The sequence below is a fragment of the Pogoniulus pusillus genome, chromosome 15 (genome assembly GCF_015220805.1).
Source record: "Pogoniulus pusillus isolate bPogPus1 chromosome 15, bPogPus1.pri, whole genome shotgun sequence".
NCBI classification, from domain to species: domain Eukaryota; kingdom Metazoa; phylum Chordata; class Aves; order Piciformes; family Lybiidae; genus Pogoniulus; species Pogoniulus pusillus.
In genome coordinates this window covers 927,685-954,875 of record NC_087278.1, presented here as the reverse complement: position 1 = coordinate 954,875, position 27,191 = coordinate 927,685, and the positions used below count along the sequence as shown (strand labels likewise).

The 27,191-nt window shown below is 58.2% G+C and overlaps 2 protein-coding genes across 2 annotated transcripts in view; both read left to right on the top strand.

Moving 5' to 3' along the window:
- Positions 1-1,722: 1,722 nt before the first annotated feature.
- LOC135181656 (uncharacterized) lies at positions 1,723-10,889 on the top strand. The gene is made up of 2 exons (XM_064154912.1): positions 1,723-7,749; positions 8,526-10,889. Exons 1-2 carry the CDS (start codon positions 7,009-7,011, stop codon positions 8,709-8,711), a joined length of 927 nt encoding a protein of 308 aa, XP_064010982.1. The 5' UTR covers positions 1,723-7,008; the 3' UTR covers positions 8,712-10,889.
- LOC135181659 (uncharacterized) overlaps positions 8,463-27,191 on the top strand; it is a 37,067-nt gene continuing 18,338 nt past the window's right edge. Inside the window, exons 1-2 of the mRNA XM_064154917.1 lie at positions 8,463-8,679; positions 20,286-20,362. The gene's annotated coding sequence lies outside the window, so the exon portion shown is untranslated. The remainder of the gene's footprint in view (positions 8,680-20,285; positions 20,363-27,191) is intronic.

The following is a 27,191-nucleotide window of genomic DNA, read 5'->3' as shown; positions in this document are numbered from 1 at the left end:
CTGAAGGGGGCTGCAGGAGGGCTGGGGAGGGACTATTGACAAGGTCTGGTGATGAGAGGAGGAGGAGGAAGAATGGGTTTGAAGTGGCAGAGGGGAAACTGGAACTGGATGTGAGGAAGAAGTTGTTGTAGTGAAGGTAGTGAGGCGCTGGCACAGGTTGAGGGGGGTGAGACACTGGCACAGGTTTCCCAGGGAGGTTGTGGAGCACAGAAGCACCCAATGTGATCTTTGATCTTTGATCACATTGGGTGCTTCTGTGCTCCACAACCTCCCTGGAGGTGTTCAGGACCAGGCTGGACGAGGCCTTGAGCAACCTGTTCTAGTGGCAGGGTGGGAACTGGCTGATCTTTGAAGTCCCTTCCATCCTAAACCATTCTGACACCACCCAGTGCAACCAGCAACCCAACCCCACCATGGCCACCAAGCCATGGCCCTCAGTGCCATGCCCACACCTTTCTGGATCACCTCCAGGCATGGGGACTCTGCCACCTCCCTGGGCAGCCTGTGCCACTTGCAGCACAGAAGTTTTTCCTCCTCTCCAACCTAACCTTGCCCTGGCACAGGTCATTGCCTTTCCTTCTGCCATCTTGATCTTAGGAGCAGAGCCCAACCTCCACCTCACTGCAGCCTCCTCTCAGGGAGCTGTAGAGAGGGATGAGAGCTGCAGAGGGCTTGTAGAGGCTACACACTGAAGCAGTCTGGAGCAGAGGAGGCTGAAGTGCCTTCATGACACCCTACCAGGCATGCTGCTGGCACCATGTGGCACAGCCACTGCCTTTCAAAGCTTCAACAGGCACCCAACAAGCCTGGGGATGAAAAACAACCCCACCAAAACAATAAGGCTCTGAAGAGAGACTGAGAGGAAAACAGAGGCTCCAGTTGCCTGGGCAGGCAGATGCTGCCTCTGATGAGGGTTTTCTTTTCACAGGCACATTTGCTGGGCTCTATTTAGAGAAGAAAGTAGTTGAATAACTGCAGCATGTGGAGCCTGCTGATAAGGATCCCTCTCCCAGGTTATTAAACAATCTGCAGAGCAAGTGCTCGATTGTTCCTCAAACAGTGCTTGAGCAACACCTTGTCTGCAGATTCCCACCTGGAATTACCTCCCAGCAAGCTGCCTCCCAGCCATTTCCAAGAAGCAGAGCAGGAGCAGCACCCTCCCCTGCTCTGGGTGGCTGCAGCCTGCCGAGAACAGGCTCAGGGTGAGCAGCCCAGCAGGGCAGGGAGTGAGGGAGCAGAGCTGCTGCAGGGCTCCTGCTGGCCTGGCACCCAGCTCTGCGCCTCCAGCTCCAGGGGTGGGCTGGAGCCAGCCTCAAAGGGAGTCTGCTCCTGTGCTCCCACCTCACCTCCAGTCATGGCATCACAGAATCAGACAATCACAGAGTCACAGGATCAGAGAATCAAAGAATCATTAAGGCACAGAATCACAGAATCAGTCAGGGTTGGAAGAGGCCACGAGGATAGAATCATAGAATCATCAAATCACAGAATGCAGCAGGCTGGCAGAGAGCTCCAAGCTCAGCCAGCCCAGCCTAGCACCCAGCCCAGGCCAAGCAACCACACCATGGCACTAAGTGCCCCAGCCAGGCTTGGCTGCAACACCTCCAGCCATGGGCACTGCACCACCTCCCTGGGCAGCCCATTCCAATGCCAATCACTCTCTCTGACAACAACTTCCTCATCACATCCAGCCTGAGCCTGCCCTGGCACAGCTTGAGGCTGTGTCCCCTTCTTCTGTCCCTGGCTGCCTGGCAGCAGAGCCCAACCCCACCTGGCTACAGCCTCCCTGCAGGCAGCTGCAGGCAGCAATGAGCTCTGCCCTGAGCCTCCTCTTCTCCAGGCTAAACAAGTTCAAGATCACCCAGTTCCAACCCCCTGCCATGGACACCTCCCACCAGCCCAGGTTGCTCAAGACCTCATCCAGCCTGGCCTTGAACACTTCCAGGGAGGGGACATCCACAGCCTCTGTGGGCAATCTGTGCCAGCCTCTCCTCACCCTCACTGTGAAGAATTTCCTCCTCCTCTCCAGACTTAGTCTGTGCTCCTCAAGCTCCAATCTGTTGCCTCTCCTCCTGTCTCTACAAGCCCTAAGCCATGGTGTGGATGTGAGCCTTGAAGAGGCAGGCAGAGGCTTTGCTGCTTGGCCACAGAGAGGTTTTCTCAGCAGCAGCCCCTGCTTGGCTCCCACAGACCTCGGCTAAAGCCCCCAGATTCTCCCTGGCACTGCTTGTCCAGAGCAAGAGCAGGCAGGGGCAGCAGTGAGGGCCTGAAGTGCAGGAGCAGGTCCAGAGGAGGGCCAGGGAGATGATCAGAGTGGAAGGGAAGCTCTGAGCGTGGGCAAGCAGGCTGCTGTGCAGCTGAGAGCTGGCAGAGGGCTTTGTGCCAGGGCTGGTTGGCTTCTCCCCTGGCATGGCAGCTCCAGGCTCTGGCCAGCAGCTGCTGCAGGCGTGGGCACCGCAGGGCACAGCAGCCAGGGCAGAGAGGGACGAGTGTGCATAAGCAGCTAGGGGCCAAGGATACAGGGACTGGGAGAGGAGGGAACGAGCTCCAGAGCTCCCAGAGGGCTTGTTTGCAGTCCTGCTGCACCCTCAGCAGTGCCCCAGGTCCCTGCCTGCTGCTGTGCACCAGGAGCTGTGTCCTCTGGCACCAGCAGATGCCACAGCAGGCAGGATTTGCCTGCCTCTTCCCAGGCAGACACAACCAACACATGGGGTGTCCCCTGACAGCAGCTGCCAGGCTGCCTGCAGCCTCGAAGTGCTTTCCTAGAAGAGGCATTGCTCAGAGGGCACCCAGCTGCCCTTGCCAAAGTGAGTGCTGCCAGGCATGGGCCCTGGCCAGCTGGCAAGGCAGCAGTGCCCCAGCAGTAAGCACCTGAGAGAAGCAGCAGCAGCAGCAGCCTGCCTAACCACAGCCAGCAGCAAACACTTCTGCCCACCAGCAGACAGCAGAGGCTTCACTAAGAGCCAGCATTTCTCCCTTGGTACCATGGGGCCTCCTCTCCCTGGGCACACTGGCAGAGGATTAGGTTTGCTCAGGGCCATGGGGCCTCCTCTCCCTGGGCACACTGGCAGAGGATTGGGTTTGCTCAGGGCCATTAGGGCAACAGAGCAGGAGCAGTGCCCAAGGGAAGGCAGAAGTGATCTGAAGTGCCAGCAAGGGCTGCCTTGGCGAGCTGGCACCTGGGGCCGTGGTTTGGTGGCCTTGGTGTGTTGGGCTGGTGGTTGGACTGGGTGAGCTCTCAGGGCTTTGGTTCTGTGTTTGCTGCTGTGAGCTCTGCTGGGGACATAAACTTGTGGAAGCAAAAAGAGGAGGAGCTGAAGGGCTCCACCTGGCAGCAGCAGTAAAAGCCCAAAGCCCCCAGGGTGAGAGCTGCTCAGATGGCAGAGCAGAAGTGCTCATCTCTGAGGAGCTACTCCAGGGTTACTACACCCTGTACTGCTGGTCACATTGGGTGCTTCTGAGCAACCTGGGGCTGGTGGGAGATGTCCTTGCCCACAGCGGTGGGCCTGGCACTGGATGATGTTCGAGGTCCCTTCCAACCCAACCTGTGCTGTGTGTCTGTGGTGCTGTGGTACCAGAGGCAGCCAGCAGACCAAGGGTGGCTCCCAGCAAGGATCAGCTGCCAGGCAGTGTCTTGTGAGCATTACCTTTCCTGAGCTGTTTGTCTGCTTTATGAGGCAGCAGAGCACAAATATTCCATCCTCTGCCTTCTGAGAGGTTTTGGTGCTTTGGCTTTTATTCTCCCCCCCCTCTTTGCTGCTTGACTTTTAGAAGCTTTAATTTGGAATAGCCTTTACATTTCCTCATGTCTGTGAGTCTCACCTCTGTGCCACTGAGAGTCAAGGCACATACCAGAGAAGCAGCTGGGCAGGAAACTTGAGGCCATCTGCTCAGCATTAATTGCATGTATCCCTCAAACCCCCTAGCATCTGTTTGGATGTCTCAGGACACATCTGCTGCACCACTGCAGAGGGAGGGCTTTGGTTTGGGCTTGGGGTGGTTTTCTTTGTCAGTCACTGAAAATGGCCAAGCCACAAGCTGGTCAGACAGGCAAGCAAAGGCATCTGGGCAGGCTTGGAGAGCTGGGGGCAAAGGGGAACCCAAATGAGGTTCAGCAAGGGTAAGGGCAGAGTGCTGCGCCTGGGCAGGAACCACAGCAGGCACCAGGACAGGTTAGGGATTGACCTGCTGGAAAGCAGCTCCCTGGAGAAAGACCTTGGGGTCCTGCTGGGCAGCAGGGTGCCCTTAGGGCACATCAAGAGTGAGGTCAGGTCAAGGGAGGTTCTCCTGCCCCTCTGCGCTGCCCTGGTGAGACCACACCTGGAGTATTGTGCCCAGTTCTGGGCTCCCCAGTTCAGGTTGTGCCAGGGCAGGTCTAGGCTGGAAGTTAGGAGGCAGTTCTTGCCAGAGAGTGATTGGCACTGGAGTGGGCTGCCCAGGGAGGTGGTGGAGTGCCCATGGCTGGAGGTGTTGCAGCCAAGGCTGGCTGGGGCACTTAGTGCCATGGTCTGGTTGGTTGGGCAGGGCTGGGTGCTAGGCTGGGCTGGGTGAGCTTGGAGCTCTCTGCCAGCCTGCTGCATTCTGTGGTTCTGTGATCCTAAGAAGCACAGGGAAATGTTAGAGAGTGTCCAGCAGAGGCCACCAGGGTGCTAAAGGGGCTGCAGCCTCTGTGGGGTGAGGGAAGGCCTGGGGCTGCTTAGCCTGGGGAGAGAAGGCTGAGAGGGGATCTGAGCAGTGTTTGCAAGTGCTGGAGGGGGTGGAGGTCAAGAAGGGACAGGCTCTTTCTAAGGTGCCCAGTGACAGGGGAAGGGGCAGTGGACACAGAGGGCAACCCAGGAAGAGCCTACTCAACATGAGAAGAAACTTCTGTGGTGTGAGGGTGCAGCCCTGGAACAGGGAGGGAGGGAGGGAGGAAGGAGGATTTTTGCCCATTTTCCTCGATGTGCACCCAGTAGGAGGCAAGGACCAGCCCCCTGCCCCCCGAGAAGTGTCACTGTGAGCTTCCTTTTTGTGGCAGAGATCCTTTCTCAAGGTCTTTGCTGCTGCACATGGCAGGCTGCTTCCCACTGTCAGCTGGCTGAAGTGTGTGCTGAGTGCTGACAGCCAGGATGAAGTCAGCAGCAAGTGGTGATGCGAGATGCTTGCTGGTGGCTGGAGAGCAGGACTGGAAGGCACAGATTTGGGAGGCCTGAGCTTTCTCAGTGCTGCAGGGCAGGTGCATCCCACAGCAGGCTTGACTGAGAGAAATATGGCAGCAGGTCTGTGCTGCCTGCCTGCCTGCCTGGGGTGACCCTGAGCCGCTGAGAGGACCCACGGAGGCTGGGCGGAGGGAGGAGGGAGGGGAGCCCCGGGCATGGCTCTGACTGCAGCATGCTGCAGCAGGCACCTGCACCCACACCTCCGGGGGTGGCTGGGGGAGGGATGCTCCTCAGTCCCATGCTCTGAAGAGGGAGTGAGGCCCAGAGGTGTGCTCCTCTGCTCGGGAGGCTTCCAGCTTCCTCCCGTGCAAAGAGCCTCTGCAGAGCCAAGCTGCAGCCTCACACTTGGCCCCAGCTGTAGGGCAAGTCCTGCTCTGGGGCTGAACTGCACAGCTGCTGAACAGCCACCACTGCTGCTGGCACCAGACTGGGCAGCACTGATCTGCTGGAGGGTGGGAAGGCTCTGCAGAGGGGTCTGCCCAGCCTGGATCTGCCACTGAGGTTAGCTGGAGGAGGCTCCACCAGGCCAAGTGCCAGGTCCTGCACTGGGGTCACAACAAGCCCAGGAGCACTCCAGGCTTGGGGCAGAGTGGCTGGAGACTGCCCAGCAGAAAAGGGGCTGGGAGTGCTGGTTCACAGCTGGCTGAGCAGCAGCCAGCAGAGTGCCCAGGTGGGCAAGAAGGCCAACAGGCATCCTGGCCTGGCTCAGCAGGGGTGTGGGCAGCACAGGTGGGGCAGTGATAGTGCCCCTGTGCTGGGCACTGGTGAGGAACCCTGGAGTCCTGGGCTGGCTTTTGGGCCCCTCACTCCAAGAGGGACCCTGAGGGGCTGGATGGTGTCTGGAGAAGAGCAGTGAAGCTGCTCCTCTGCAGCTGTATGTTGAAGGAGTTTATGGAACCCACAGCCCAGAGATCCTGGGCCCCTGGGGGCCAAGGAGGGGGCAGTAGGGGACAAGAGGACAAAGCCTGGGCAAAGGCAGAAGTCAAGCAGCAGTGCAGAGTGTCCATGAGTGAGAAGGGGGAAGAGGAAGGCTCCTGTGAGCCTCTGCCTGGAGACCCAGCGGGGCTGGTGCCAGCTCTGGCAAGGCTTGGAGCTGAGTGTGCTTTGCACAGGTAGGGATGAGACTTCACTCAGGCGGGGGGCAGGGACATTATCTGTGGGTAGAGCTGGGAGGGCCAGCAGAGAGAGCAAAGCTTTGGTTGTCATCAGCTCCAGTGAGCAGCTGCACTCCCAGGCTGCAGGGGAGCAGGAAGAAGCCCCTGGGGATGAGGGCAGAGACATCATTTAACCTGCAGCATCACCACAGCCCAAGCAGAGGGGCAGGGCTGGCTTTAGCACACAGCCCAGCACCTCGGCTGGCCCTGCTGGCCCTTATCTGCCTCACGCCGCTGGGCAGGGACCAGCTCTGCTCATCCTCCCCTGGGGGCACAGGCTGGGAGCTTTCCGGGGCTGCCGCTGCTGGCTCCAGCAGTACACCTGCTGGGCTCTGCTGCTGCAGAAGCGAAGATCCTGCTGTGCAGGGCAGGATGAGACCCAGCCAGCCCAGCTACAGCCCTCTGAACGGGGGCAGAAAGGCCCCGCGGAGGGCAGAGGTGAGCCTGACCCTGCAGCCCTGGCACAGCAGGGGACTCCTGTGCTCCTCTGCAGCCAGGCTGAAGTGGGGGTGCCACAGAGCCAGGCTGAAGTGAGGGAGCTGCAGAGCCAGGCTGTGGCACTTTGTGGGGAGCAAACTCGTGTGCTTTTCTGAAGTGAGCTTTCCCCACTGGCTGGTGCCCTGAGGGCACAGCCCCTGGCACTCTGCACGCTGAGGATGATAAGTCATAGAGTGCATTGGGTTGGAGGGGGCCCTAGAAGGTCATTTTGTCCACCCCCTCCTCCCTGCGGTGAGCAGGGACTAGGTCAGGTTGCTCAGGGCCACATCAGGCTTGACGTTGAATGTCTCCAGGGGTGGGGCCTCCAGCACATCTCTGCCTCCAGCACACCTCTGCCTCCAGCACCTCTGCCTGCAGCACTCCTCTGCCTGCAGCACTCCTCTGCCTGCAGCACTCCTCTGCCTCCAGCACATCTCTGCCTCCAGCACACCTCTGCCTCCAGCACCTCTGCCTGCAGCACTCCTCTGCCTCCAGCACGTCTCTGCCTGCAGCACTCCTCTGCCTCCAGCACATCTCTGCCCCCAGCACATCTCTGCCTCCAGCACTCCTCTGCCTGCAGCACTCCTCTGCCTCCAGCACGTCTCTGCCTGCAGCACGTCTCTGCCTCCAGCACCTCTGCCTGCAGCACTCCTCTGCCTGCAGCACGTCTCTGCCTCCAGCACTCCTCTGCCTCCAGCACGTCTCTGTCCCCAGCACATCTCTGCCTCCAGCACTCCTCTGCCTCCAGCACTCCTCTGCCTCCAGCACTCCTCTGCCTCCAGCACGTCTCTGCCCCCAGCACGTCTCTGCCTCCAGCACTCCTCTGCCTCCAGCACATCTCTGCCTCCAGCACATCTCTGCCTCCAGCACTCCTCTGCCTCCAGCACTCCTCTGCCCCCAGCACCACTTCTTCACTGCTGGTGAGCAGCAACACCCAGCAGCCTGTCTGCAGCGTTTGCTGCAGCTCAGAGGAGACAGGCAGAGGCAAGCAGGGACAGCACAGTGCAGGAGCCCCCATGGCTGCATGTGCACCTGTGTGTGTAGGTGCACAGGATGCCAGCAGACAGGCTGGGGGCTGCCAAGGGGCAGTGCTGGCACTCAGGGTCGGGCTGCTCGCCTCCACACAGCAGTTGTTCTGGCAGGGCAGGGCAGGACAGCCACGCTGCTGCTGCTGCTGCTGCTGCTGCTGCTGCTGCTGGCAGGGAGGAAGCACAGCTGGCAACACAGGCAGGAGTCCTGCAGGCCAGTTTGGGGCAGAGTGGGCCGGGTGCATGGCAGAGGCTGGGGGTGCTGCCCGGGGGCAGGGGCTGGGCACGGCGCGGGAGCTGCTCGATTCCATCAGTCAGCACTCTCTTCCAGAGGATGACCTATTGAACATTTCCAGGAATAGCTGTGCCAAGCCTGTCAACTGCTTCTTGGAAATCCACTCGAGAGAAATGGCTTCCTGCCAGCAGGGATCCACGCAAAGCCCGGACTGGATCCCAGCTGCAGCCTGAGCTGCCCACGCCGCTGCCCTGCCGCAGCTCTTCGGCCAGCAGGGCGTGAAGGGGGCTGGGGGGGATGTGTTTGCTCCTGCTTCTCCCCCTCCTCCCGTCACAGGGGCTGGGGGCTGGGGGCAGGGGGGAGGGCAGGGGGGCACTGGTTGGTTGTTTGCAGATGTGTGTTGCTCTGCTGCTCTCTTTCTCCTCGCTTGCAGGCTCCGGCAGGAGCGGGCAGGGGAAGCTGCGGCGCCGCACACGACTGGGCTGGCAGCCCAGCACACAGAGCCTACCTGGGCAACCACTGGCATCGGCTGCCAAGAGCAGGACAGGCCCCAGCAGCCACAGCCCACTCCCAGCATTGCATTCCTGGTATTCCCTTATCACTTTGTTGCTGGAATTGAGATGCTAATCTGGAGCTATCGCTGCTGCGCCGAGCGCTCACTCCCTGCACCAGCAGCTGCGTGGGTGGCAGGATGGGGAGCAGGGTTGAAGCATGCCCTGGGAAGGCCCTGTCACGGTGGCCCTGTGCCAGTTGGAGGTTCCCACCAGCTGCAATCGATCAGCAGGGAGAGGGCTTGGGAGACACAGGCTGTGGGGTGTGACTCTCAAGCCCTTCTGGAGCCTGCCCTCGCAGTGCACACCTGTGTCCCGGTGACTGTGCCCCACTGTGAGGCCTTGAGCCACCCAAGGCTGCAGGACAGAAGTGACTCTTGCCCCTTTTCAAGACCTGCCACTGCCAGACCTGCTCTGCCACCTGGGAGCAGCAAAGTGCAGAGCAGAGCTGACCAGAGCTAGAATCTGAAGTATTCAGCTTGCATTTTGCACTTAGCAAAGGTATCAGAGTGCAGCAAAGCACAGGACCACATCTGTGATTGGTTGGAAGGGACCCTGGTTGGAAGGCACCCTCCAAAGCCATCTTGGCCAACCCCCCCCTGCAGTCAGCAGGGACATCTTTAGCTCAGAGTGCTCAGGGCTCCATGGAGTCTGACCTCAGATGTCTCCAGGGATGCAATCTCCATCCCATCACAGCTCCACCACACCACAGTGAAGGAAATCCCATGGGAATGAGCATTTCCCCACCTCTGGGTCGAAGGAGGGAGGTGCTGCTGTGCCATGTGAGAGAGGTTGTAGAGCTGCCTTTTGGAGCTGCTCTGGATCGACTCCAGATCTGGATTCACACTGGGTTACAGACTAGCCCAGAGCAGTGGGCTCTGGCCCAGCTGGGCAGGCTGCTCGTGGGACACAGAGTCCTTCCCTCCTGGGTCACTGAATCAGCCCAGAGCAGCAGTGGCCAAACGTTGCTGCAGCCTAATAGCTGTGTAATAAGCTCTGAGAAGAGAACCTGGAAGTCCTCCTCCTCCACCACCTCCTGTTTCAATTACAGCAGCCTTTGTTGGCTGTCTCAGCAAAACAGCTCAGCACTGCATGCTCCCCAAAGTGGGGGCTGCCTGGAGAAGTGGGGGCAGGTGGCAGCCAAACCTCCCTTCAGGTAGCTGTTGAGATCAGTGAGCTCTGCCCTGAGTCTCCTCTTCTGCAGGCTGCACACTCCCAGCTCTCAGAGCTCATTGAGGCTGTAGCCAGGTGGGGTTGGGCTCTGCTGCCAGGCAGCCAGCACCAGAACAAGGGGACACAGCCTCAAGCTGTGCCAGGGCAGGTCTAGGCTGGATGTTAGGAGGAAATTGTTGTCAGAGAGAGTGATTGGCATTGGAATGGGCTGCCCAGGGAGGTGGTGGAGTGCCCATGGCTGGAGGTGTTGCAGCCAAGGCTGGCTGGGGCACTTAGTGCCATGGTCTGGTTGGTTGGGCAGGGCTGGGTGCTGGGTTGGGCTGGCTGAGCCTGGAGCTGCTGGACTCTGTAATTCTGTGATTTTGATCTTGGCCCAGTGATGAAAACAAATCCCTCTGAAGGGTTTGCAGCTCCAGTGTGAGGGAGGAAGGACAATGCTGCTTTCATCCTGCTTCATTTTGGGTTTGGCCTTCTTTTTGATCCTTCCTCTCCCAGTGTCAGCTCCAGTTAGCTGGCCCAAAACAGCCAAGCCCCAAAGTGACCTCGAAGCAGCTTCCTGGTGGTTGTTGGGGCTTTTTTCTGCCTTCCCGGGAGGAATATTTTCATCTGTCTTTCTGGGTGTGGACAGAAGTTTTGGCAGCACTTTGCTGAGCCCAAGCCTGGCTTGTGACTCATGCAGCAGCCAGGCCAGCACACCACACTGCCTGCAGGGCACTGTGCAGCTCACAGCAGCAGATGGCATCAGCTGGGGGCTGCCTGCTGCGGGCACTCACCAGAGCCCTGCGGCTCCATCCCCGCTGAGCCGCCAGCAGGAGTTGGAGCTGTTCAGCTTGGAGGGGAGAAGGCTCTGGGAAGAGCTTAGAGCAGCCTTCAGGTGCCGAAAGGGGGCTGCAGGAGAGCTGGGGAGGGACCTGGGATAAGGGCTGGGAGTGCCAGGACAGCTGGGAGTGGATTGAAGCTGGGGGAGAGAGGACTGACAGTGGAGATGAGGGAGAAGTTCCATACAGTGAGGGTGGCACAGGTTGAGGGTGCTGAGACCCTGGCACAGGTTGAGGGTGGTGAGACACTGGTACAGGTTGCCCAGGGAGGTGGTAGAGCACAGAGGCACCCAATGTGATCTTTGATCACATTGGGTGCCTCTGTGCTCCACCACCTCCCTGGAGGTGTTGAGGACCAGGTTGGATGAGTCCTTGAGTGACCTGTTCTAGTCCCTGCCTGTGATTTTTGAGGTCCCTTCCAACCTAACCCATTCTGTGGTTCTCTGATCTGCCAGAGCTGCCCCCAGGGACTGTGAGCTGTGGCTGCTGGGATGCAGCTGGAGCGAGGCTGAGAGTGGGCAGCTGAAAATCAGCCTTGGTGGTGCATTGTTGCTTGCTTCTTCCAGCAGCTCTTTCCTAAGGGTAGAGGCAGATCTGCCCTCCCAGGCTGTCCAGGTTTGGGCCTGGCTTGGATTTAAGGCACTGGGGTTGTGAGTGGGAAGAGGCTGAGACAAGCCTCGGGCTGATGCCTGAAGCAGCCATGGAGAAAGCTGCGTGGTGCTGACCTTGCTGACAGCTCTGGTGATTGGAGCACTTCTCCTCTGGGAACAGCACTGACAGCAGCAGCTCATGTCCTATGGGGAGGGCATGAAGCAGCCCCCCTGGGAGACAAACTTCTGGTCACCACCACCAAACCCTGGCTTGGAGTCTCCATCTCTGCTGTCTGGTGCCATTGCCAAGCGCTCATGGGCACTGTGGGGCTGCTCTGTAGGCTCTAAATGATGCCAAGGCAGGTCTGGCTAGGTCAGGGGAGGTGACTCTTGCCTACCCCATGCATGTTGTTCCATCTCCACTCTGGAAGGCTGATTCTATGATTCTGTGATTCTGTACTGCAGAAGTGATCCCAGGGCTGGAGCAGCTCTGCTGTGAGCACAGGCTGAGGGAGCTGGGGGGGTGCAGCCTGCAGAGGAGAAGGCTCCAGGGCACCTCAGAGCTGCTGCCAAGAGCTGAAGGCATCCTGCAGGAAGGCTGCAGAGGGAGCTGTGCTGAGGGGGTGTGAGGCAGGCCAAGGGGCAATGGTTTGGAGCTGAGGCAGAGCAGGCTGAGAGTGGAGCTGAGGCAGAAGCTGTTGAGTGTGAGGGAGGTGAGAGCCTGGCCCAGGCTGCCCAGGGAGGCTGTGGCTGCCTCCTTGCTGGGGGTGTTGCAGGCCAGGCTGGGTGAGGCCTTGAGCAGCTGAGTGTAGCTGAGAGGTGTCCCTGGGCACGGCAGGAGGTTGGAGGGGCTGAGCTCTGAGCTCCCTGCCAGCCTGAGCCACTCTGTGCCCCTACCTGAGCACAGCCCTGAGAGCTTTCCTGGCACAGGGCTGCTGTGCTGCTCACCCTGCTTGCCCCAGCCCCAGGAGCAGGAGGTTCACTCTTTCACTCTGCCTAGCCCCTGACTGGAATTCAAACCTTTATCTCAGCCTGCCCAGCAGAAAACCACAAATGCCAGACTGCAAATTCTTTGCAAATGAAACCAAACTCTTGGGTTTGTTTGATTCTGTGTCTGGGAGGAAGCTCTTTGGCAAACTGATTTGCCATGGCAAGGCCATTTCTGCACCTGTGCTGTCCCTCTGTGTCTGCCCAGTCCTTCTCCATAGCTCTGGCCGTGCTGACTACATCCCATCCTGTTTGGCAGTGAGGGAGAAATCTCAGGGATCCTGCAAGTCTTGGGGTAAGAGGCAGACTGGAGGTTAGGAAGAAAGGGAGAGACACTGGCACAGGGAGGCTGTGGGTGCCCTGAGCAACCTGTGCTGGTGGGAGCTGTCCCTGCCCGTGGCAGGGGGCTGGGACTGGATGAGCTGTGAGGGCTCTTCCAACCCAAGCCATTCTGTGAGTCTGTAATTGCCTGCAGCAGCAGTGAAGCTCTTCCTCAGTATCCTGTGATCTCAGTTAACACCCAGGAGTTAATGCAAAGGCAGTGCCAGCAGCTGAGTGGGAAATAATGAGAGACAACAGTTTAAAGAGGGAGGATAAGGCAGCAGAAAGTGCCCTGGGTAAGCACTGAGAAATGAGCTGAAGGGGTTGGTTTAAAAGGCTCTCAAGGTAGAGCAAGAGCAACATCCCTAGAAAGCTCTGTGCTCAGAGCAGCTCTCTGGTGAAAGCAGAGGTGCAGAGGGCTGGAGAAAGGGAACCAGCCATGGCACCAGGGGTGACTGAAGAGGTCACTGGAGCCAGTTCTGTGACCTTCAGAAAGCTGACCCCACTGAGGGCAGTGCACAGGATCATACACCAGGGGAGGGGCAAGCTGCAGGGAACGAGGAGCAGCAGCACAGGCTCCAGAGTGACAGAGCTGTCCTCCAGAGAGGACAGTGCAAAAGAAGGGTTTCAAGGCTGCCAGAAGTGATGGTGGCAGGGAAGGACCCACTGGGCTAGGAGAGCACCAGGGGCTGTGGGAGGAGGCTGGAGGGTGAGAGGGATGTCCTGGGAAGTGAAGTTATCTCTGGGTACAGGTCTCTGCCACTGATGATGTTACAGTGGTGGGATTGGGGCCCCCAGCATGAGAGAGACATGGACCTGATGGAGTGGGTCCAGAAAGATGACAGACACAGAATCACAGAGTCATAGAATCAGGCAGGCTGGCAGAGAGGTCCAGGCTCACCCAGCCCAGCCTAGCACCCAGCCCTGCCCAACCAACCAGACCATGGCACTAAGTGCCCCAGCCAGGCTTGGCTTCAACACCCCTCTCCCTCACCCTCTGCATTAGCAGCCCTCCTGGCACATCCCAGGCTCTTGTGGGCTGTCTCTGTGCTGCTGTTTTTCTCTCCTAGCACATTCCTGCGTGGGAGTTAATCTGCTTAGTGCCAAGCCCTGTGTGGTGGGTGGTTCTGTTAGCTGCTGAGGAGAAGTCCCATCCACCTGCCCCTCCTGCTCTTGCACAAGCCTCCCTCGGGCTCCTCCTGCCTTGAGTCTGGTGCTGGATGTGAGAGCAGAGTGGAGACTGCCTGGGGAAGGTGCAAGCTGTGGGCAGCTCCCTCTCCCTTCTAATAGCAGGTCAGTGGCAGGTGGAGAAGCAAGCACTGTGGGGTGGGTAGAAGGAAGCCTTTCCTGCCACGGGCTGAGCATTGCCATGGGAACACTTTCTAGCTGAGATTGGCTCTGGAAGAGGCAGTGGGTGGCTGGGCAGAGGGCACCCAGGGAGCATGTGTGCTGGAGACACAGGCTGAGCCTTGTTCTCCAGAGCCCAGGCCAGTCTGACAGAGTCACAGCCTCCCAGAGCCAGCCAGGCTGGCAAAGCCCAACCTAGAACCCTGCTCTGCAAGGTTCACCTTCAACCACAGCCCCAAGCACCACAGCCAGACCATCCTGGAACACAGCCAGGCTGGGGGACTCCACCACCTCCCTGGGCAGCTCATCCCAGTCCCTGACCACTCTCAACAGGAAAACTTCTTCCCAATGTCCAGTCTAACCCTCCCCAGCCTCAGCTTGAGGCCATTCCCCCTTGTTCTGTCTCCAGTTCCCTGTGAGCAGAGCCCAGCAGCACAGTGTCCTTTCAGATATCTGTAGACAGCAATGAGGTCTCCTATTCCTCACACTACCCATCCCCAGCTCCTTCAGCCTCTCCTCATCAGATTTATTCTCCAGGCCCTTCCCAGCTTTGTTGCCCTCCTCTGGGCCCACTCCAGCACCTCCACATCCCTCTTGTACTGTGTCACCATGGAGTGCCAGGCTGCCCCATGAGGTGCTGAGGCAGCTTTATCCCTTCCCAAGGTGGGCATTGTTCGTGTGGGAGCTCAGGAGGCTCTCTGAGCCCCTGGGATGGGCTCTGCCACATGTGGCATGTTGCTGATCCCTGCAGCCAGGCTGCTCCTGCCAGCCTGAGCACAGCTCCAGTCTTCAGAAAGGGTAAGGAGGTGTAGACAGCAGTGAGGTTCACCCCTGTGGTGCTTGCAGATGTGGCTTAGTTTTGGCCTTGGTAGGGCCAATGGTTGGGTCCTGAAGGTCTTCTCCAGCCTGAGGGGGTCTGGTTTGGATGAGCTGCGCTGGGCAGAGCAGCTGCAGGGATGCAGAAAGTGAAGTGCTGCCTGCTGGAGTGGCTCCTCCAGCTGAATCTGCGCTGCCTGGGGGGCATGCCTTCTTCAGGTGGCACTGCTGCCCCCCTGGCAGAGTCTCTCTGAGCCCACACAGCTTCTGAATACCTGATCCACAGTTCCTCTCCCTACTTCTGAGGCAGGATTCCCACTCTGCAGCCGCTGTCTGGCTTGGCCTCCTCCCAGCTGTGAGTGATCTGACAAAGGCTCTGTTCAGATGCAGAGCTGCTGTGGCTGTAGCCATCCCTGGCAGCCTGCCCAGTAAGATAAGCTGCTGGGAAGATTGGGCTGATAGGAGGCTTTGCTCCATCACCCCTGGAGAGCAAACACTGCTCCCTGCTCCGTGAAGGGCCCTTCCTGGAAAGAGGGAGGCTGGGTCCCGGCACAGGCAGGACAGGAATTTTCCAGCCCTGGGCAGTCTGGGGCTCTGTCATGGAAGCCTGAGGACAGGTCCTGCCCAGCTTAGGCAAGGGAAGCCTCATGCTTCCAGGGCTCTCTTGCTCCTTCTCTGCCATGTGGTCTTCTCAGGGTACCTTCAGTCGCCCGAGGACGCTGAGCTCTCTGCTCTGCTCAACTCCATCTGCTGCTTCTCTTGCTCCTGCCCTTCAGCATCTTTCCACCCTCTCAGGCTCTCTCCAGCCAGGCCTGCCATTGATTGTCCCTCCTGCAGCCAGCCTGAGTGCTTTGTGCACAGCAGCTCCAGGGCCCATGTCTGTGGTCCCAGGTTGGTGTCTCTGATGCTCATGTCAAGCACCTGGCCCTGATGTCTCCCCAGACCCTTCTGGCTCGCCAGCATCCCTCTCTAGTGCTCATCCAGCACACATCTGGGGAGCTGAAGTCTCCCATGAGAGGCAGACTATGATCCAGAAACACCTTCAGGTGGTCTAAAGAAGGCTTCATCTTCTTCCCCAGGGACTTGGCTAGGCTCAGACCAGTGAGCCAGCAGGAATGGCATAAGTTTCAGCAAGGCCAACTGCCAGCTCCTGCACCTGGGCACAACAGCCCCAGGCAACGCTGCAGGCCTGGGGCAGGGTGGCTGGAGAGCTGCTGGCAGAAAGGAGTCTGGGAGTTGGAATGGACAGGAGCTGAGTGAGAGCCAGCAGTGTGCCCAGGCAGCTGAGTGTGAGCCAGCAGAGTGCCCATGCAGCTGAGTGAGAGCCAGCAGTGTGCCCAGGCAGCTGAGTGTGAGCCAGCAGTGTGCCCAGGCAGCTGAGTGAGAGCCAGCAGTGTGCCCAGGCAGCTGAGTGTGAGCCAGCAGTGTGCCCATGCAGCTGAGTGAGAGCCAGCAGTGTGCCCAGGCAGCTGAGTGAGAGCCAGCAGTGTGCCCAGGCAGCTGAGTGTGAGCCAGCAGTGTGCCCATGCCCTGGCATCCTGCAGGGCTTTCAGGCTCAGACAACACTCTCCAATCACAGCTTAGCTCTGACAGGTGTGAGTGGTTGAGAGCTGAAGCAGCAGAGGTGTGCTCTGAAGTGCCTCTTTGTTTAAGCAGTTTAAAAGGGGAAGTTTGGTGAAGTAGCATAAATGAACTCTGGCAGTTCCACCTGAGTGCATCTCTCAGCCAGGAGCTCAGGAACAAGGGGGCCAGCAGTGAGGCTGGGCTGAGGCAGCAGCAGGTGTCCTGGGAGCTGCACCTGCCCCAGCAGGGCCCAGGCTGCTCTCCAGCTGATTGATCTCCAGTGGAGCACAGAAGGCAGGCATCAGAGGTTGTGATCTTCAGTATGGGGAAGGCTTTCTTCTCTTGCCATCAGCAACAGCCTGGCCCCCACCTATGTATGTGAGCAGGGAGGTTGCATCCCCATCCCAGAGAGGTTCTGTAGTCTCCTTCTCTGGAGCCTTTCACAGCCTGTCTGGATGCTGATGGTGTCCCTGCTGAGACCTCATCCTGAGCACTGCCTTCAGTTTGGGGCTCCCCAGTTGCAGAGGGACAGGAACTGCTGGAGAGAGTCCAAGGGAGGGCTCTGAGGATGCTGAGGGGACTGGAGCAGTGCCTGGTGAGGAGAGGCTGAGGGCCCTGGGGCTGCTTAGTCTGGAGAAGAGAAGACTGAGAGAGGATTGAATCAATGTCTCTAAATCTCTGAGGGCTGGGGGTCAGGAGGGGGGGACAGGCTCTGCTCACTGCTGCCTGGCACAGGACAAGCAGCAATGGATGGAAGCTGCAGCACAGGAGGCTCCAGCTCAGCACAAGAGGAACTTCTTGGCTGGAAGGGTCCCAGAGCCTGGCACAGGCTGCCCAGAGAGGCTGTGGAGTCTCCTTCTGTGGAGCCTTCCCAGGCCTGTCTGGATGTGTTGCTGTGTGCCCTGAGCTGGATTGTGTGGTGCTGCTCTGGCAGGGGGCTTGGTCTGGATGAGCTCTTTGGGTCCCTTCCTCTTCCTCAGCTCCCACCCATTGCCCCTTGGCCTGGCACTGGCATCCCCCAGCAGAGCCTGGCTGCAGCTCCTGGCACTGGCATCCCCCAGCAGAGCCTGGCTGCAGCTCCTGGCACTCACTGCACACACTGATAACCATTGCTGAGGTCACCTCTCAGTTCCTCCTCTCCCAGCACACAGCCCCAGCTCCCTCAGGCTCTGCTTCTAAGAGAGCTGTGCCATTCCCTGCAGCATCTCTGTGGCTCAGCTGAGTGTGAGGCAGCAGTGTGCCCAGGTGGCCAAGAAGGCCAGTGGCAGCCTGGCTTGGGTTAAAAATGCTGTGCCCAGCAGGAGCAGGGGGGGATTGTGCCCTTGGACCCTGCTCTGGTGAGGCCACAGCTCGAGTGCTGTGTTCAGTTTTGGGCACTGCAGTACAGGAGAGGTGTGGAGGTGCTGGAGTGGGTCCAGAGGAGGGCAACAGAGCTGGGGAAGCTTTATTAATCTGATGAGGAGAGACTGAGGGAGCTGGGGATGGGTAGGGTGAGGAAGAGGAGGCTGAGGGCAGACCTCATTGCTGTCTACAGCTACCTGAAGGGACACTGTGGAGAGGCTGCTGCTGGGCTCTGCTCACAGGGAACTGAAGCCAGAACAAGGGAGAATGGCCTCAAGCTGAGGCTGGGGAGGTTTGGATTGGACCTTAGGAAGAAGTTTCTCCTGTTGAGAGTGGTCAGGGGCTGGAATGAGCTGCCCAGGGAGATGCTGGAGTCCCTCATCTGGGCTGTGTTCCAGGGTGGTTTGGCTGTGGTGCTTGGGGCTATGGTTGAAGGTGAACCTTGCAGAGCAGGGTTCTAGGTTGGGCTTGGTGCCCCTGAGGGGTGTGCCAGCCTGGCTGTGATTCGTGGGCAGAAGGCACAGGCTGTAATTGGAGCATGCTCTGCATTCCCAACAAAAGCTTATCAGAGAGTGGCAGGGCTGGGAGGGAGCTCTGAAGAGCTAAGACAGAGGCAGTGCTATTTATGGGAAACTAATTGTGCTAATGGTCTGTGATCAGCCTGTTCCTCAGGGCTCAGGGCTCCTAAATGTCACCTCCTCACACTTCAGGTTTAGAGCCCACTTGGAAGAGGCAGCCTGGCTGCTTGGGTGGTGGTGGTTATTTTCCTTCTTTTCTTCTGGTCAAGTCCCAGCTGGTTCCTCAAATTCCATTCCAGGACTGGTGTGGCTGCTGAATGGAGCACAGCTGATAGGAAGGAAGAACCCTTCCAACAGGAGAGGCTGCAGGTTGCCCAGAAAGGAACATAAATGCCTCAGCAAATTCTGTTCCATAAAATCAAGCAGGTTGGAAGAGACCTCCAAGCTCATCCAGAGTGATTGGCACTGGAATGGGCTGCCCAGGGAGCTGGTGCAGAGCCCATGGCTGGAGGTGTTGCAGCCAAGCCTGGCTGGGGCCCTTAGTGCCATGGTCTGGTTGCTTGGGCAGGGCTGGGTGCTAGGCTGGGCTGGGTGAGCTTGGAGCTCTCTTCCAGCCTGAATAACTCTGTGATTCTATCACTGGAATCCCTTCTGCACAGTCCCTCTGCAGCCTTCCCGTGGGACCCCTTCAGGTACTGAAATGCAGCTCTGGGACCTCCCTGCAGCCTCTTCTGCAGGCTGAGCAGCCCAGCCCAGAACTCTCCCAGCCTGTCCCCATAGGGAAGGTTCTCCAGGTCTTCTTGGTGGCCTCCTCTGGGCTCACTCTAGCAGCTCCATGTCCTTCCCGTGCTGGGGAGCCCCATAAGTGGTTGCTTTCTGAGAGCAGAGATTGGTGCACACTGTTGGTGCAAGGATAGGAAGAAAGGCAAATGCAGGACCAGGCTCAGTAGTCTGCTGCTAGGAAATTGACATCTGGAGACTTTATCAGACTCAGCAGGAAGCAAGGCAGGAGTCTATTTTTGCAGCAGTATTTAGCTCTCTCTGTTTAGTTCTTCCCATCACATTCCACAGGATTGATTCCTGGGTTTACTGATGCTGTTCTGATCTCGTTGCTGCTCTTTACCTCCTCCTGCTGTGCTCCACTGTGAACTCAGTGCCTGAAGCAAAATTATCTTTCTTTCTATTCTATCCTCTTATTTTTCATCCCTTCAGCTCTTGGCAGCAGCTCTGAGGTGCCCTGGAGCCTTCTCCTCTGCAGGCTGCCCCCCCCCAGCTCCCTCAGCCTGTGCTCACAGCAGAGCTGCTCCAGCCCTGCCAGCATCTTTGTGGCCTCCTCTGGGCTCTCTCCACAGCTCTGTGTCCTCCTGCTGCTGAGGCCAGCAGCTCTGGAGGCAGGATTGGAGGTGAGGTCTGAGCAGAGCAGAGCCAAGGGGCACAATGCCCTCTCCTGCCCTCTGCCCACACTGGCTGCAGAAATGCCCAGGTGGATGTGTGATGAGGTGCAGTGGGCACCTGCTTGTGCCACTCTGCTTCTCGGGGTCTCTCCTCAGATTTCCATCAGATGCCTGCATCCCAGGAGCTGTGCTCTGCTGCTGCTGCTGCTAATTGGGTTTGCCTTACATGAAGCAGTTCAGGCTTTACTTAATAAAGGTCAGGCAGTGGCCATGGGATTGTTACTGGGTTAGCCCCAGCAAGCAAATACATCAGGAAAGAACAAGGAGAGTGGATCACAGAACACAGTCCCTGCCTTCATCTGGACAGGGAAGCCTTGCTAGGATCAGCCTACTGCCATTCTGGGTTTGGGTTTGCAAGGCAAAAGGGGGTTAGGAGGCTCCCCCTTAGGAGGTTATAGGTGTGGAGGAGTAAAAGAAAGGTGAGATAAGGGAAAGAAAAGGGAAGGGGAAAAGGAGGGAAAAGAAATGGGAAGGCAGAAGGGGAAAGGGAAGGCAGAAGGGGAAAGAGGAGAAGGGCAAAAGGAAGGGAGAAGAGGAAAGGGAAGGGGGAAAGAGGAGAAGGGGAAAGGGAAGGGAGAAGGGGAAAGGGAAGGGAGAAGGGGAAAGGGGAGGGCAATAAGGAAAAGAGGAAGGAAACCCTGGAAGATTGTTTGTGTCAGGATTCCAGCAGAGAGCAGCCTGAGGAAGTTTGCTTGACAGAGTCTTTATTTGCAGGGCGAGGCTGAGGCTTGTGCCAGCAGAGAGTGCAGAGCAAACCGACCCAGTGAGCAGCAGCAGCTTGGCAGGAGCAGGTAAGAGTCACTGCGGGGATGGGAGGCAACTCAGATAGGAAAGTGCTGAGCTGCCCTCGGCCGTGTGTAAGCTGTGGCTTACTTTGGCCCCGGTTCCAGAGCAGGGGAAGGTGGCAAATGTGGCCTCAATTTCAGAAAGTGATCTCCAGAGGGGAGCCAGGAAACCAGAGGATTGTAACTCTGCCTTCCTGCTGGGGCAGGCTGCTGGGAGTGAGAGTAATGAGCAGAGTTGGCAGAGCCGAGCGCATACAGCCTCCTGCAGGCACTTAGCAGGGCTCATAAACACAGACACACAGCTTGCAGAGCCTGGGCAGCCCCGGGGAAGGCTCCACTGCTGCTCCGGGCAGGGGCAGCCTCGGCGCAGAAGTTACCTCTGGGTTTGCAGACCTTCCTCTGATATCCCTTCCACACAGCCTGACAGGAACCCAGCGTCGGGGGGTGGCTGCTGGGAGGAGAAGGAGCAGCAGGCAGGGGGGAGTGCTCCCTGTTCCTCCCAGGGCAGTTCCTGGGGGAGTCCTGGGCAGGGGGCATGTGGCTAGGAGAGGTTCGAACCAAGGGAGCTGCCCTGGAGAGGGCGAAGCGCAGCATCGCTGACTTCAGCGGGAGCTGCTCGGCTGCCTGACAGCTCCCAACTCCTGGGAGCTGCTGCTCCCTGCTGCCCATCTTCCAAACAAAGCTTCCTCTTCTCATCCTCCTCGCCCTGCTTGTGATGCTGCTGCTGGATTGCTTCGAGGGGAGGAGAGTCGAGAAGTCGCTGCTCAGGTTCAGATGCAAATCCCTTCCCAGCAAGTGCTGGCAAACAAAATGCACTTGGAATTGTGCCACTGAGCCTGTGCAGCATGGAAGGGAGCCTGTTCTGTGTGCCCCAGGGAGCAGTGCTGGGCACAGTCCTGTGCAATGTCTTTATTGATGATCTGGAGCAGGAGATTGAGTCCAGCATCAGTGAGTTTGCAGATGACACCAAGCTAGGAGCAGCTGTGGAGCTGTTGAAGGGTAGCAGAGCCCTGCAGAGGGACCTGGCCAGGCTGCATGGGTGGGCAGAGGCCAAGGGGATGAGACTGAGCAAGGCCAAGGGCAGGGTTCTGCACTTTGGCCACAACAACCCCAAGCAGCACTACAGGCTGGGGCCAGAGAGGCTGAGAGCAGCCAGGCAGAGAGGGAGCTGGGGGTGCTGGGAGAGAGGAGCTGCAGAGGAGGCAGCAGTGCCCAGGTGGGCAGCAGAGCCAATGGCATCCTGGGCTGGCTCAGGAGCAGTGTGGGCAGCAGGAGCAGGGAGGTTCTTGTGCCCCTGTGCTCAGCATTGCTCAGGCCACCCCTGCAGTGCTGTGTCCAGTTCTGGGCTCCTCCATTGCAGAGAGATGCTGAGGTGCTGGAAGGTGTTTGGAGAAGGGCAGCAAGGCTGGGGAGGGGCCTGGAGCACAGCCCTGTGAGGAGAGGCTGAGGGGGCTGGGGGTGTGCTAACTTCTGCACCACTCTTGCAGCAAACAAACATTCCCTCATCTCCACCATAACCCTGCCCTGGTGCAGTTTTGGGCCATTTCCTCCTGTTTATCACCTGGCACAAAGGACAGAGCCCAGCCCCCACCTCACTGCCTGCCACCTCCTGTCAGAGAGCTGTAGGCAGTGATGACTTTAAAGCACTTTGCTTCCATCTCCAATGTAAGGCTCTGGTAAGAGTTTGTCTGTGATCAGAACTGAAATAGGACCAAAGCACTCCGTAGGGCTGGTGCAGAAGAGCTTTGGAAGCCAGGCCATGTGTGGCTGGCACTCCTCCTCCTCAGCTGGAATGGAACTGCAGGGCAAAGCTGGGAGTGAGAAGCTTTCCCAGAGGACAGAACACCTCTGTGACCATCCCCTTTCCTCTCCTATGTGAACATGTGCTCTGAGTCAGCCCCAGGCTGCCACATCCCACTCTGAACTCCCTGCTTTTGCTGGGAGAACTTTGAGGGATGTGATAGGTAGAATCATGCTGGAGGCTCTGAGGTCCCCTGGAGCCTTCTCCTCTCCGGGCTGCACACCCCCAGCTCCCTCAGCCTCTCCTCCTAGCAGAGGTGCTGCAGCTCATCTTTGTGGGCTCTCCTGGCCTGGCTCCAGCAGCTCTGTGTGCTGGACTTTGCCTGCAGGCAGAGGAGCTGCTGCTTGCAGCCAGCAGGAGCAAAAGCACCACCACAGTGAGAAGGCTTCGCCTGGAGAACGCTGGGCTGTGAGGAGCGAGGCCTGAAGTCCTTGCAGAGCCTGAGAGGGTTCTGGATTTGGCCAAAGTTAAAAGGTTTGCTCTCTGTTCTGCACAAATAAGCCCCTGGAAGTCCAGTCAAGACATTCCCAAGCAGAGCTTCTGAGAGCTGACAGTTCATAGTCAGTGGTAAGCCATTAGGACTTTATGTAAGAGAGCAGCTAGAGGAGGGTTTGCAGCCAGTTCTTGAGCTTCCAGGAACTGTGCTGGAGGATGGAATGTTTCTATAGAGAGCTTTTGTTGGGCCACAGAATAGGTCTACCAAATGTACAGCAGGGTGTCCCCTCCTCCCCAGCCCTGCTTCTGCCTTGCTGTCAGGCAGGCACTGCTGCCTCACACAGCAGGCACATGGCTGCACTTCACTGCCTGCTCCAGGGATGCCTTCCTGCCTCCCAAAGAGATGGAGAGGAAAGAGAGATAAAGAAGATGATATTTTCATTTATGAGAGGAGGAAATAGCTCAGCCCTGCAGAGGGACCTGGCCAGGCTGCATGGGTGGGCAGAGGCCAATGGGGTGAGACTGAACAAGGCCAAGGGCAGGTTCTGCACTTTGGCCACAGCAACCCCAAGCAGTGCTACAGGCTGGGGCCAGAGTGGCTGAGAGCAGCCAGGCAGAGAGGGAGCTGGGGGTGGTGGGAGAGAGGAGCTGCAGAGGAGGCAGCAGTGCCCAGGTGGGCAGCAGAGCCAATGGCATCCTGGGCTGGCTCAGGAGCAGTGTGGGCAGCAGGACAAGGGAGGTTCTTGTGCTCCTGTGCTCAGCACTGCTCAGGCCACCCCTGCAGTGCTGTGCCCAGTTCTGGGCTCCTCCATTGCAGAGAGATGTTGAGGTGCTGGAAGGTGTTTGGAGAAGGGCAGCAAGGCTGGGGAGGGGCCTGGAGCAGAGCCCTGTGAGGAGAGGCTGAGGGAGCTGGGGGGGTGCAGCCTGCAGCAGAGGAGGCTCAGGGCAGAGCTCATTGCTGCCTGCAGCTGCCTGCAGGGAGGCTGTAGCCAGGTGGGGTTGGGCTCTGCTGCCAGGCAGCCAGGGACAGAAGAAGGGGACACAGTCTCAAGCTGTGCCAGGGCAGGCTCAGGCTGGATGTTGTTAGGAAGTTGTTGTCAGAGAGAGTGATTGGCATTGGAATGGGCTGCCCAGGGAGGTGGTGGAGTTGGCATCCCTGGAGGTGCTGAAGCCAAGCCTGGCTGGGGCACTTAGTGCCATGGTCTGGTTGGTTGGGCAGGGCTGGGTGCTAGGTTGGGCTGGCTGAGCTTGGAGCTCTCTGCCAACCTGCTGGGTTCTGTGGTTCCATGCAATGGTCTCTTCCACTGAGACTGGAAAGCATTTCCCAAAGTGAGTGTAAGTGCACAGAGGTGAAGCTCTCACAGCAGAAAGGCAGCTCGGAGGATTAAGCAGATTGTGTCTGAGACTACATTTTTGCCCTGGCTTTGAATGCAGACAGAGGTGGCCAAAACTCTGAACCTTTCTAACCAACGACTTTGACACCCTCAGCATTTTCTACAGTTGAAGGAAAAAAACAATTAGCTTCCAGAGCCTGCAGACCAGATTAGAGGTTTAGCATCCACCCAGACAGCAGCAGGTTTAAATTCTCTTTCCCTCACCCCACCCCAGTCCTCCTGAGGAATACTTAAAGGGGGGAAAACATCTCAAAAAGAGACTTTTCAGCCGCCAGAGCTGCTGAATAAAGGGAGCTAATCTTGCAACAAGTTTGTTGAGAAATCACTACTGTGCTTCCCGGTGTAAGAGCAGCTGGCACATCACAGCAGGCCTTTGTGAACCTTCTGCTGTTAATTAATCCCTTGGGGCTCTCCACTGACCTCGGGACAGTTACACAAGGAGGAGATTTGTCTTCTTGTTAGGAACAATTCTCTCTATAAATATGTCTTTAATTTTGGTAGGAGCTGGGTGGGTTCTTCACTCTGCCTCAGCAGAGAGCACTCTGAGTACAGAGCTTGAGCTGTTTGGTCTGGGTTCGGCTGCCCTGCTTTGGAGTCCTGGGTTCTAGGCAGGCTCACTGCAGAGCTCCCCTGCGGCTGGCTCTGTGGTGAGCCCAGCTGCCATCGCAGGCCTGGCTGCTCTGCACTGTTTACACCTGCAGCTTGCTTTCTGTGCTTTTCTAGACCAAAGAGGCTTTCAGGACTTGAGGTAGCCCAAGGGAGAAGGGCATGGTCTGAGGTGACCTTTTCCTCAGCTGCCATTTCTGAGCTGCCACGAGCTGGGTGCTTCGCGGGCAACTAAGTGGGAACAAAGCACAGAGAGCCCTTCTGCTAAAGCCACCCATGGCTGCTGGGCCATAAATCTTCCTACCTGCCAGCCTTATCTTTGATCTGCTCCACAGCAAGTAGCTGGGATGTTAGGAGGAGCCCTGAAGTGACTTGAGGAACAAGCAGCGCAGGCTGTCCAACTCGTCCGCTGCGGAGAGTCCTGCCCGTGTGCCAGGGAGCTGCTGGAGCTGGCAGGTAAGGGTGGGGAGGGGCAGGCACGTGGGAGAGGAGCCACAGGCATGCCAGGAAAGTGCCTCCTCCTTCAGGGCAGAGACTCAGAAACTTCTGCCTGCCACTAGACTCCTTGCTTTGAAGTGGTTCCTGTTGGCTGGCTTTGCCTGGCGGGGAGCGGCTGCGAAGCAGTGCTTGGAGCTGCTGGGGGCAGCCCTGCGGTGGGGAACCAATCCGCTGGAGACAGCCACCACAAGAGACCCCCACCTGTGCAGCAAGATCCATCAGAGGGATTACACAACGTGTGGCACAGCTGTTTCCACGCAGAACCCTCAGCAGCTCGAGGTCAGCCTTGCAGCAGCCAGCACAATGGCATGCACTAGAAAGGCAGAGCCAAGCGCAGTGCTGCGGAGCAGCAGCCTGAACCCGGAGCAGCTCCTTCAGCTTCACTGAGATGGCAGCAAACCTGAGCCAGGCTTCACATCCTAGGTGGCTCCCACTGCCTGCACGTAGCTCACTAGGTTGCCTAAACCGAACTCCAGCTGCCTCGTTTCTGGCAGCTTAAAGGGACAGACATCAAACAGGCTGAGGGAGCTGGAGGTGTGCAGCCTGCAGCAGAGGAGGCTCAGGGCAGAGCTCATTGCTGTCTGCAGCTGCCTGCAGGGAGGCTGTAGCCAGGTGGGGTTGGGCTCTGCTGCCAGGCAGCCAGGGACAGAAGAAGGGGACACAGCCTGAAGCTGTGCCAGGGCAGGCTCAGGCTGGCTGTTAGGAGGAAGTTGTTGTCAGAGAGAGTGATTGGCATTGGAATGGGCTGCCCAGGGAGGTGGTGCAGTGCCCATGGCTGGAGGTGTTTCAGAGGAGGCTGCACGAGGCACTCAGTGCCATGGGATAGTTGATTAGAAGGTGCTGGGTGCTGAGTTGGACTCGATGTTCTTCAAGGTCTTTTCCAATCTGATTCATTCTGTGACTCCTCCCCAGCCCTGCTCTCCAGACCCTTCCCCAGCTTTGTTGTCCTTCTCTGGACCTGCTCCAGCCTCTCAATGTCCTTCTTGCAGTGAGGGGCCCAAAACTGAACCTCACCAGTGCTAAGTACAGGGGGGAAGGTGACAGCCAAGGCCAGACTGGATGTGGCCCTGTGTAGCCTGATCTGGTTGCAGATGTCCCTGCTCACTGCAGCAGGGTTGGATCCCTTCCAGCCCATTGCCTTCTGCCTTTCTCTGGCTGCCAGACCGCACAGAGCACAATGACCTTGACTGCTCCCCACCTCCCCCCGTGACTGCCAGGCATCTTGAACGTGCTGTGGTGCCAGCATGGGCAGAGTGTGGGCTCCCCACTGCCCTCTTCACAGGCTCTCACGCCTGGGGACAGCTTGGGCACCAGCTGCTGGCTGTGGTGCTGCTCATTATCTCGGCCACACGCATGGCTGCAGTCACAATGATTTCTAGCAGCTTGAGGATAAAACCCTCAGTGTACAATTTCCTCTCCCTTAAGGCCTTGGCTTTCAAGGGCATTTCGAATGTCTGCCTCTCATTCAGATGGAAAAGAGGCAGAAATGGCCAAAGCTCCATCAGGTGCTGGGCTTAGGCTCTTCTCCTCACTGCCCTACCTGTCCCTCTGAAGCTGGGACATACAAGGGCCCCAGGCTTGCTCAGCTGCACCTGCACAAGCCAGCTAAAACTGGAACTGGAGGACAGCAGTAAGAGGAGAATCACAGAGTTGTTCTGCTTGGAAAAGACCATCCAGTCCAGCCACCAGCTTCACACCACCATGGCCATCAAACCACCTCCCAGACTGCCACAGCTTTCTGCAGCACCTCCAGGCATGGGCACTCCACCACCTCCCTGGGCAGCCTCTGCCAGTCCCTGACCACTCTTGCGGCAAAAAGACTTTTCTTTGTCTCCAACCTAAGCCTCCCCTGGCACTATTTCAGGCCATTTCCTCCCCTTCTACCACCTGATCGTAGAGAGAAGCTGCCCCCCACCTCCCTGCAGCCTCCCTTCAGGGAGCTGTAGAGAGCAGTGAGGTCTCCCTCAGCCTCCTCTTCTCCAGATGTTGAAGTGGGGTCTGGAAGGCAAAGGCCTAATTAGCTGTGGTGCTTTAGGAGGTCTGACAAGCAGCAGAAAGCAGACCAGTGCTTGGGTGACCTGGGTGGGCAGGGAAGACTCCT

Bases quoted from the DNA above. Each gene is read 5' to 3' on its own strand.
- LOC135181656 (XM_064154912.1), top strand. From the start codon at position 7,009: ATGATAAGTCATAGAGTGCATTGGGTTGGAGGGGGCCCTAGAAGGTCA. The intron at 7,750-8,525 runs GTGAGCAGCAAC...CCTCGCTTGCAG, and splicing joins GCACCACTTCTTCACTGCTG to GCTCCGGCAGGAGCGGGCAG.